This window comes from Calidris pugnax, unplaced genomic scaffold (assembly GCF_001431845.1).
Source record: "Calidris pugnax isolate Ruff unplaced genomic scaffold, ASM143184v1 scaffold27, whole genome shotgun sequence".
NCBI classification, from domain to species: domain Eukaryota; kingdom Metazoa; phylum Chordata; class Aves; order Charadriiformes; family Scolopacidae; genus Calidris; species Calidris pugnax.
Genome location: NW_015090893.1, coordinates 9,169,543 through 9,180,448, shown reverse-complemented (window position 1 = coordinate 9,180,448; position 10,906 = coordinate 9,169,543). Strand labels below are relative to the sequence as shown.

General features: G+C 68.2%; 1 protein-coding gene across 2 annotated transcripts in view; it reads left to right on the top strand.

Annotated features, from left to right (window-relative positions):
* Positions 1-7,868: 7,868 nt before the first annotated feature.
* UNC5A (unc-5 netrin receptor A) overlaps positions 7,869-10,906 on the top strand; it is a 5,218-nt gene continuing 2,180 nt past the window's right edge. The window contains exons 1-9 of one of the 2 annotated variants that reach the window (XM_014947798.1): positions 7,869-8,346; positions 8,470-8,613; positions 8,690-8,793; positions 8,872-9,052; positions 9,175-9,342; positions 9,541-9,705; positions 9,800-9,988; positions 10,414-10,713; positions 10,809-10,896. In XM_014947798.1, the coding sequence (XP_014803284.1) occupies positions 7,920-8,346; positions 8,470-8,613; positions 8,690-8,793; positions 8,872-9,052; positions 9,175-9,342; positions 9,541-9,705; positions 9,800-9,988; positions 10,414-10,713; positions 10,809-10,896 (1,766 nt within the window). In that variant the 5' untranslated portion in view covers positions 7,869-7,919. The remainder of the gene's footprint in view (positions 8,347-8,469; positions 8,614-8,689; positions 8,794-8,871; positions 9,053-9,174; positions 9,343-9,540; positions 9,706-9,799; positions 9,989-10,413; positions 10,714-10,808; positions 10,897-10,906) is intronic. The other variant, XM_014947799.1, reaches the window with a different exon arrangement.

The window sequence follows — 10,906 nt, the reverse complement described above, 5'->3', positions numbered from 1 at the left end:
GGCCACCAGCCCTTACCCCCAGGTGGCCACCAACCCCTCCCCCCCGTGGCCCCCACCCCCCCCCCCCCCCCGGGCCCCCCCCCCCCCCCCCCCCCGCCCCATGCCCACGCATGGCCGCACACGCGTGCCCAGCCCGCACTCCCCCGGACGCTGCCCGCACTTGGCGGGGGCGGGAGGGGGGGGCTGGCGCTCGCCGTCTCACCGGCACCGCTCCGCTCCCCCGGGGCCCTGCCAGCCCCGGGCACGGGTGTCCGTAGCGAGCCCCACGCAGGAGCTCCCTTGCCCCACGCGCGGCATCCCTGCTCCCTCCCCGCCCGGGGTTCTCTGCTGTCCCCCATCACCTGCTGGGACACGGGGGACCGTGGAGAGGGGGTGATAGCCTGGAGGGGTGCTGTCACCCCGCGAGGGAGCGCGGGGGCGGCCGTGGCGTGGCGGGGGGGGATATGCGGGGCTGCGTCGGTGTTGCTGCAGCCGCGGACGGTCCGGAGCCCCGCTGCCCCCCGGCTCTGTCCCCCGCCACGGGCAGGACCCGACGGGTGGGGGAGCGGGCTGGGCCGGACCCCCGGGGCTGAGCGGGACCGGCTATCGGTCCGGGGGGGCGAAGAGGGGGTGGGTGAGGCGGGTGCCCGGTGCTGGCGGCTGCTGGCAGGTGTCACGGCAGCCTGGAAGTGGCGGCTGCAGACAAAGGACCGGGCTGGGGGCGGGGAGCTGCGCGGGGCTGGACGTGCACTCTGCGGGGGGTCTGGGGGGGCGGGGGGGACACCCCTTCTGCACCCGGGGGTACCGGCCCACCGACCCTCCTACTGCCATCGGAGAGGTCTCCGAGCCTGGCACTGGTGCGCCGGGTGGGCATGGCGGGCACCCAGGGGGAGCTGTGCCCCCCCCCCGTGCTCCCCCTACTCGTCCTTCCCGGCCGGTCACATCAGGGACCCTGCACCCAGCGCTCCCAGTGTGGCTCCGTCTGCAGGGGGGACACTGCAGAGCCACCGCGGTGGGCAACACGCAGGGTGGGCACCCCTTGGGTGCAGGGGACCCCGTATGCAGGATGCTGTGGGTACCGACCTCCAGCTGGGCATGGAGCACTGCTGTCCCCGTGGCACCCGTGGGGGCCGTGGTGACCCACAGATGGAGGCAGGGGACAAGGGAACAGGGAGCGCGCCAAGCCACTGCACACCAGCTCTGCAGTGGGAGGTGTGGGGGGGCCTGGCGGTGCCAGCACCGGCTCGGGGCAGTGCGGCACAGGAGCTCGTCCTCGGCGCTCGCTTGGCAGGCAGCTCACAGCCGGCCGCGGCGCGACTGAGCCCAGCCACCTGCGTGGCCACCCCCCGGCACAGACATGGCAGGGCTGGGCCTCTGCCACGCCGGGTGATGCTCTGGCACGGCATGGCACGGCAGGGCACCCCTTCCCTCAGGGTGTAGGTTGGGGACAGGGGAACCCAGGTGTCCAGGCAGAGGGCCCCCGCCTGCAGCAGTGGAGCAGAATCCCGGGTGCAGGCTGCCTGCTCTGCTGCCGCTGCCCGCAGGGGAAAGGCGAGAGCGGCAGCGAGGGCTGGGGGGCAGCGGGCAGCAGTGCAGGGCCAGCAAGGTGGCACAGGGGCTGCCCAGCTGGAGTCCTGCGCTGGCAAGTGGGCAAGGGCACTGAGTCAGGGTCCTTCCCCAGAGCTGTTCCTGGCCCAGCACTGCCACGAACCCTTTCCCTTGGCATCCGCAGCAAACGGTGCCAGGCCCCAGAGCAGCACCTGCCCTGCCTGGCACTTATCCCATGGAGTGTGACCCACGCTGGCTCCCCACTGGCCGGGGCAGTGGGCTCTGCTCTCACCACACATCAGCCACATGGTGCCACCGGCTCCACCAGGCTGCCGGGGACCCTCAGGCTGTAACGGGCACCCCCCGGCCACTGCAGCCCCACAACTCGGTGCCTCACAGCCTGGCACCCCAGGTCTCTGCATCCCATCGGTGCCCCACAACCTGTGCCTGGCTGGGGCACCAGTGCTGGGTACCGGTGCCGGGTACCGGTGCAGGGCTGGCGCGCGCTGGGAAGCTGCCGTGCCGGCTGTCAGCGCGAGCGCGCGGCAGACGCAGCCCGCCCAGGGCTGTTTGTTCTGGCTCGGTGCCACGCGGGGCTGGCACTACATCAAAGCGTGCGGAGCCCTGGCAGGTGCTTGCGGGAGGGAGGACCGGGGCGCTGGTGGTGCCACCAGGGAATGGGCAACCCCCAGAGCCACCGCGGGCACCTCAGAGCAGTGGGTGCAGCTGAGCGCTCATCCTGCCTGGGTGGGCAGCAGTGCCCGGTGCTGGTGCCTGAGGGACGATGGCACGGGGACCGTGTGCTGTGCGTGTCCCGCCATGCCCTGTCCTGCACCCAGGGGTGCACCCTTGGTGCCAGCACCACTCCAGCTGTTGGCACCATTGCTGTGTGCATTGCGTGTCTGCCCATGAACAGGCTGGGGTGGGCTGGCTCCAGATGGTGCAAACTTGGACCCCATCCTCATCCCACTCAGGCCCAGTTGCCCAGTACCCCTTGGCCCTGCCACCTGCCCGCTCTTTGGGTGCTGCTCCTGGGTGGGTGTCAGGCAGATGACAGCTCACCCTGACCGCCCCCAAGACCCCTGCCCAGCCTGGGGTTCTTGCCCACAGGTCTCGAGTCCCAGCCCCTTCCAGCCAGCCCTTGCTGCCGCAGGTTTATGGTGTGCCAGGGCCGCCGTCAGCACCGCATGCCACCCGTGGGTGGGGGTTGGACAGGCTGTGGGGCTGGATTCTGGCACCCAGGACCATTGTGTGGCTTGAGGGGACGTTCCCAGCCTCCCACTTGGCTCCCCCCTCCAACTCCAGTCAGGACGTGGGGCTGAGGGTGACCTTGATGCTCTTCCCAGCGGGGCCAGGGCTCGGCAGGAGCATTTGCTCTTCACTGTCAGTTAAAGGAGATCCAGGAAAGCTGCTTGGCTCCCCTGGGCTCAGTGACAGCTCTGGCACGTGGGGCTGGGCCAGTCCTGTTCCCCCCACACCATCTCAGTGCCAGGCTGGGCTGGGAGAGTCCCCCAGTCCCCCCACCCAATCTGGGGACAGGACGGGACCCTCTCCCCATGCAATGCTGCTGACAGGGGCTGGCATGGCTTGGCACAGGTCCTGTGGGCAGGCTGGGTCTGGGGGGGAGAGCGTGGGGCTCAGTGGGCACCCAGGACTGATGGGGAACAGGGCTCTGTGTGTGCCATGGGGCTGAGAGGGGACCAGCTTCGTGGGTGCCCAGCACTGGGTGCCAGGGACTGTAGCCCACAGGCAGGCCAAGGTGGTCCCTGGGGAGGGGCTGCCACCCCGGGCTGCCTTTGCTGGAACTGTTGTCCCCAAACCCTGGGCACGGGGCAGCATGGGCCAGGCTTGGGCATGCTAGGGCTGTGCAGCCCCTTGGGGGGCACTGGGGTGGGACAAGGGCGCAGCCCTCAGGGAGCCCTGCCCGCCCTGGCACATGCTAATTGCATGTAATAGGGAGAGCGTTATCAGCTCAAATCCATAATTAGGCAGCTCCATTGTCATGCAAACCCGCCTGACTAATTCATTCATAACGAGCACTCGCTTAATCAGCGCCCAGACACTGCCACGCGCTCGCTGGGAGATGGGCACCCTCTGGCCCCCCGCCACCCCCACCCAGCCTCTCCCGTGGCCGTGGGGCTGGCACACATGGGGCACATGCCTGTGGGGCCAGGACAGCAGCCGGCTCATGGGGACACACTGGGAAACTGGGGGACACGTGCCCCTGGGGGTACCATGCCTGTTGGAGCACAGGGGACATGTCGGTGCTCCGTGCCCATCGTCTCCAGTGCTCGCCACGTGCCAGACTGGCCAGGAGCCGGGCTGTGCTGCCCAGTGTTGGTATCCGACCCTGCTGGATCCCTGCCCAGCCAGGGCTGGCACCGGCACCCGCCTGGCATCACCGTGGGGGCTGCACAGGGTGGGAAGATGGGTACAGGGGGAGTGTTTGCTGATGCCCAGGTGCTCCAGGTGAGTGTTGGAGCCGCAGTGGGCAGCTGGGCAGTGCCAGGCTATGCCGCAGGCCCCTGGCTGGGGGTCTCCCAGGGGCAGCACCGGCTCATCGCGGCTCGGAGCCAGCCTCTCCCGGCAGGATGGTGCCCGGCTCAAAGCCTCAGACAAGCTTTTTGATGGCGGCGAGTCGTGCCAGCTCCTCTCCTCTGCGCCCTGCAGAGAGCAAAGTGCTAGTGGCGGGGACCCCTGTGTGGGGCGGGCAGGCAGGGCTGGCACCCCCAGGCTCCCCTGGGCACAGATGGGCATCCGCTGCCCTCCCCCAGAGGCCCACCCTTCCCTTGTTTAGGCCAGTGCAATCAGCAGCAATTATTGCTTTAATTACCTGCTGCCGGGGCGCAGGCCGGGCGCCGGCAAAGCGCGAGGAAATCTTTCATGTTAATGGCGTGCCAGGCCTGGCGCGGGCGCGATGGATGGGACGCCAGCTGGGATTGAATCCGCCGGCTGCAAAGCCTGTGGGGATTTGGGGAGGTCCCTGGAGGGGGGTACAGCCGGGGGGGGGCACGTGCTGGTGTCAAGGTCCCCCACCTCGCCGCAGGGGACCCTCAGGGTGGCAGGCATCAGGCAGGGGCGCAGGCAGGGGATGAGGGCAGAGGGAGGCAGGGATGACTCGGTGCCCTGCTGGGGACAGTCGATGTGTGGATCCCTGCTGCCCCCAGCATGGGGCAGACCCATGCCATCGGAGCGTTCTCCCACCACAGGCAGCTGCCGAGGGGTGGCTGTGCTGAGCGGGCACACACCGGTGTGCCGGTGCCGAGGCTGATGCTGCCGCAGCCGCGGGCGAGCAGCCTCCTCTCGCCAAGAACACGCTGACCTTCCCGGTGTCTCCCCGCAGCAGGCACCGAGGCGCCCAGTGTGCTGCTCTCGGCACCGCCGGGGACCGTGTCACCGGCACTGGGGACAGCATTAGCCCCTTGAGGACCAGGGGACCGGGGAGGGTGGGGATGGGGCACCCGCTGGTGCCTGGGGGGTCCTGGCAGTGTCCTGTCCCCCGTGCTGGGCAATGCAGCGTCCTGCAGTCTCTCCCTGCCCAGTAACACCAGCAGACCTGGTGTTTCTGATGCTGGGGGTGTGGGGTGGGGGGACATGTGCTACGGGTGAGGGGCTGTGTGGCCACCTGGGGTGGTGGTGGGTTTGGGGGGCACAGGGAGCAAGGGGGGCTCTGTGCATGGGGAGGGGGCTGGGGGTCCCGCAGTGCTGGGGTGAAGGTGGGTGCTCAGAGCCTGGAGCGGGGTGCCCCCCATCCCCTCTGCAGCCCGAGGTGGGTGCTGCACCCCCAGCTCCCCTGCCCGGCCCCCAGCACCGTTCCCCAGCCCTGCCGGGGTGCTCGTTAGCCCACGTGGGTGGGGGGATAATTGATAATAAAGCCCTGCTTAATGCACTGGCTTTACTGGCCGTGATTTATCGGCGCTGGTAGCAAAACCGTGCTCCCAATTACCCTTTTGGCTGCCAAGACAGCGGCCGGACGGGGCTGGGCCCCTGCCACGGGGGGAGCCCAGCCCGGGGGCGAGTGGGGACCCAGCACCCTGCTGTCCCCCCGGTCCTTGTCCCCCATCCCCGCCGAAAGTTCCCCAGTTCCCTTTGCCAAGGTGACATAAGCATCTCTCCTGTTTCCATGGCAACGCAGCGGCAGGTGAGCGGCGAGGCCGACGCGGTGCGGGAGCCGGCACGGCGCCGCGTGGGGGGCTGCTGCCCACGGGGGCACCCACGCTGTGCCCGCACCCACGGGCTGGGGGTGCCCACGCTGTGTGGGGTGTCTGTGGCATGGGGGGGATGGTGCGGTGCATGGGGGTGTCTGCAGAGGGATGTTGCATGGCGTGCCCACAGGGTGTGGGGTGCCCACAGGGTGTGAGGTACCCGTGGGGTGCCCGCAGGGCATGGGGCACCCACGGTGCGGGAGGTACCGGTGGTGTTTGGGATAACCGTGCTGCATGGAGTGTCTGCGGTGCATTGGACTGCCACGGGGTGCATGGGGTGCCCACTGTGCATACAGTCCCCACAGTGTATAGGATACTCACCCTGCATGGGGTGCCCACACTGCATGGGGTGCCCATGGTGCATGAGGCACCTACACTGCAGCCCCTCCACTCCCTTGCCAGGGCTCCAGGCCACTTCCAGCCTCCTGGCTGTGCCGCATGGCTTTCTCCATGACCACACCACAGCACAGAGCCCTGCCGGTGCCCGGTGTGGTGCCAAGCAGCAGGACAGCATCCCACCTGCAGGCTCTGCGGGGTGCCTGGCAGCCCCCTGGCTCTGCCACTCACTGCATGGCCCCAGCTTCATTTGCTCCCTGTTGGTCCCACTCTGCCCACAAGGCACCAGCTGGGTGGGCAGATAGGGGGGGTGGTTCTGTGCCCATCCTGCCTCCCCAACCATCGCTGCTGGCCCTGGGCTTTCTGTGCCGCTCCGCTCGGCCATGATGGACAGACACACAGTGCAGCCACCGCTGTTCTTGTTTCACGTGTGATGAAAAGGCCAGTCCCCGCAGCACGGCTCCCCCGTTCACCCAGCATGCCCGCTGCAGCCGCCCGGGCAGGAGGCAGCACAGTGGTGCTGTGGAGTGGCAAAGCTGGTATTTAATAAATAAATTGGGTCGCCTTCCTGCCCGTCTCAGCAGCGCGGAGCCCTGAGAGGTGGTGCCCCAGTCGGGGCCCACGGTGCGAGCGGCGGGTGCCCCAGTGCGAGCGGTGGGTGCTGCGGCGAGCCGTGCCGCAGCCGGCACCGGGGATGGCCCCGCAGCGCCTGTCTGCACCGTGCCCCCCCCCGGGCCAGCCCCGGGCTGCGGCTGGTTGGGGGGAGGGCGGTGTTGGGGGGGGTCGTTAAACCAGTGAAATATGAAATGCCTCTATATCCCCGACAGGGGTTTTAATTAAATTAATTGCCAGCGACATTGTAAAAGTGCTGATGGGGTAATAACCGGCGCGTTATGGTGGCCGTTTATCTTCCCCGCGTAAATTAGCTGCTGCACCTTGCCCGTCCCGGCGGGCATGGCGGCGGGCTCGCTCGGCACCCGCTCCCCACTCAGAGGGGCCTGATCCGGCTGGGGGGAGCAGTGGGGCCCGGAGCCCCCTGGGGGACCCAGCCAGGACATGAGGGACTCCTGTGTTCCCCGCATCCCCATCCCTGTCCCCAGGCGGGAGCTGGCCGGGGTGGGCACGGGGCAGTGGGGGTCCCGCGGGGGTGTGGGGGGTGGCGGGCGTTTGCCAAACGAAGGCACTTAATTACTGCGCATTCCATCCCATTTAATTGCTTATTAAATCCTAACCAGCCAATTAGCAGCAGCAATTACAGCTTCATTCAGTGACACAATCGCTATTTTATCGTTTGTTAATCAAATGCTTATTTAGGGCCCTGATTTATTAACTCTTTCCGCAGCGGGTGCCGGTGGGGTGGGGGGGAGTGGGGGCACCTCGCCATGTCTGGGGTGGGAGACCTGGGCACTGCAGGACCTTGCTACATGCCATGTCCCCAGCGTTGCCGTCCCCACAGGGACTCTGCCCTGGTGTGTGGCACCCACCGCCTTCAAGCAAAGTTGGGGGATGCCCAACCCCCCAAGGGACGTATGTGCAGCCCTGAGCCACCCTCACCACCTCGGGGACACTGGGGACAGGCAGCCCCTATGTGCCATGCCTGTGCCCGCTGCCAGGCGTCCTGTGCCAGCAGCACAGGATGGGGCGCACCGCTGTGCCACCTTGCTGTGTCACCACGGCATGGGGCACACAACTCGCCCTGTGCCACCCCAGGGTGCAGCAGGGCAGGATGCGGCCCCCAGACGGCGGCTGGCAGCGTGCTGGGGAGGGGGACGGCGGGCGCCCCGGGGAGGCGTGAGCGATGGCCCTTGTTGGTCACACTACATTTCCTTTTCATTAGCGCTAAGTGCGGACATGAGGGATCGGTGCGGGTTCAGCGGGCGCAGCCACCGCGCGGCTGCTCTCCCTGATGGATGGCAGGGCCAGGAGGGGGCTGCCACGTCGCCGGCGGGGGGGACGGTGGTGAGGCACGGGGCCACCAGCACAGAACCACGCCAGGATGGGCGGTCGCCCCAATCTGGGCACACTGGAGGTGGCCGAGCCCCCCATCTCCCCACAGGTGCTCAGCAAAGCGCGACGGTGGCCAACCCGGTGTCCGGCGCGTCCCCGGACCTGCTGCCACACTTCCAGCTGGAGCCGGAGGACGTCTACATCGTAAAGAACAAGGCGGTGAGCCTGGCCTGCCGTGCCACCCCTGCCACCCAGATCTACTTCAAGTGCAACGGCGAGTGGGTGCACCAGGGCGACCACGTCACGCAGCACAGCACCGACCGTGGCACCGGTGAGTGCCGGCGGGAGGGACGGCACCAGACCCGGTCACCAGGAGCCACGTGTTCTTGGAGAGGGTTTGCATGAGGCTGGGGCCATGGGGTGCTGGTGCTGATGTCCTGCCTGCTGGTGGCAGGTCTGCCGGTGATGGAGGTGCGCATCGAGGTGACCCGCCAGCAAGTGGAGAAGATCTTCGGGCTGGAGGAGTACTGGTGCCAGTGCGTGGCCTGGAGCTCCTCCGGCACCACCAAGAGCCAGAAAGCCTTCGTGCGCATCGCCTGTGAGTGTCTGCGGGTGCCCGGATGGGGTGTGGGGTGCTCCCCCCAGGCTCCCCCGTCACCCCTGCACCTCCCCAGATCTGCGCAAGAACTTTGAGCAGGAGCCAACGGCCAGGGAGGTCTCCATCGAGCAGGGCATCGTGCTGCCATGCCGCCCTCCCGAGGGCATCCCCCCAGCCGAGGTGAGCCCCCACAGTCCGGCAGGTCAGGATGCGGCTGGGGGTGGGGGGGTGACATGGTGACATCCCCGTGCCCCACAGGTGGAGTGGCTGCGCAACGAGGAGCTGGTGGACCCGGCGCTGGACGCCAACGTCTACGTGACGCCGGAGCACAGCCTGGTGCTGCGTCAGGCCCGCCTGGCCGACACCGCCAACTACACCTGCGTGGCCAAAAACATCGTGGCCCGTCGCCGCAGCGCCTCCGCTGCCATCACCGTCTATGGTACAGTCCCACCACGCCTGTCCCCGCCATGCTGCCCCGGTGTCGCCCTCCCCGTCCTGTCCCTCCCCGTGTCCCCACCTCCCCCGTCCCAGCGAGGCGCTGATGGGTCCCTCTCCACCCAGTGAATGGCGGCTGGTCGACGTGGACGCAGTGGTCGGGCTGCAGCACCAGCTGTGGACGGGGCTGGCAGAAGCGGAGCCGGACCTGCACCAACCCCACGCCCCTCAATGGGGGGGCTTTCTGTGAGGGCCAAAACGTGCAGAAAACCGCCTGCACCACCCTCTGCCCAGGTACCCCCTCCCATGCCCAGGGCACCGCCGCCACCTGCACCATGCCACACTCCCTGCTGCACCCATCACAGTCCCTGTGTCCCCCCACTTCCCCACCGGGTGTCTCGTCCTCCCACCCCCCGTGTGTCCGTCTCTGCCGGCCCCGGGGCAGGGAAGGGGGGATGGCAGTGGGGCGCTGACCCCCAGCTGTGCCCACAGTGGACGGCGCCTGGTCAGAGTGGAGCAAGTGGTCGGTGTGCGGGGCCGAATGCACCCACTGGAGGAGCCGGGAATGTTCGGAGCCGGCGCCGCGCAACGGGGGCCAGGAGTGCCATGGCCCCGAGCTGGACACCCGCAACTGCACCTCCGAGCTCTGCAGCCACGGTGAGCCCGGCGGGCACGGCGGGGGTGCCCCCCCCCAGCCTCGGGATGGGTGCACAGGGGATGCCCACGGGTGCTGACGCCCTGCCCCACGCAGCCGCCTCCGGTGCAGAGGACGTGGCGCTGTACGTGGGGCTGGTGGCCGTGGCCGTGTGCCTGGTGCTGCTGCTGCTGGTGGGGGTGCTGGTGTACTGCCGCAAGAAGGGGGGCCTGGACGCCGATGTGGCTGACTCCTCCATCCTCACCGCCGGCTTCCAGCCCGTCAGCATCAAGCCCAGCAAGGCCGGTGAGCGAGGGCTGCGGGGACAGGGCTGTGCACCCGCACTGGGACACGGTGTCTCTTGGGACTTGGGGGCAGCCGTGCCCACTATGGGGGGACACTGGGCAGAGGCTGTGTGCCCTGTGGGGTCCCTGGTTTTGAGTGGGGGCTCTGCACCCTATGGGATCCCTGACCTAGAGACAGGGAGGCTGTATCTTTAAGGGTCCCTGACTGTGGGGTCAGTGCTTTGTGCTCCGTAGGGTCCCTGGCTGTGGGCGGGGGGGGTCTGTGTTCTATAGGGTCCCTGGTCCCTATAGAGCCTGTGCTGGGTTGGTGGCTGTGCCCCATATAGGGTCCTTACTATGGGGCAAGTGCTGTGTGTCGCATGTCCCCTGGGGCTGGCTGTGCCACTGTGTCACCGGCACACCACGGCCCCCTGCTCTGTGCCACAGACAACCCCAGCCTGCTCACCATCCAGCCCGACCTCAGCACCGCCACCATGACCTACCAGGGCTCACTCTGCCCGCGCCAGGACGGCCCCGCCAAGCTCCAGTTGCCCAACGGGCACCTGCTGAGCCCGCTGGGCGCCGGGCGGCATACGCTGCACCACAGCTCGCCCGCCGCTGAGGGAGCTGACTTCGTGGCACGGCTCTCCACCCAGAGCTACTTTCGCTCCCTGCCCCGCGGCACCACCAACATGGCCTACGGCACCTTCAACTTCTTGGGGGGGCGGCTCATGATCCCCAACACAGGTACGGTGGGATGGGGACAGGCTGCCAGAGCATTGCCCGGTGCAGGTGGGTCCCCATGGGGCTCACCCCCCTGCCTGCACCCTCCCCACACCCAGGGATCAGCCTGCTCATCCCACCTGATGCCATCCCACGGGGGAAGATCTATGAGGTCTACCTGACTCTGCACAAGCAGGAGGATGTGAGGTGGGTGCAA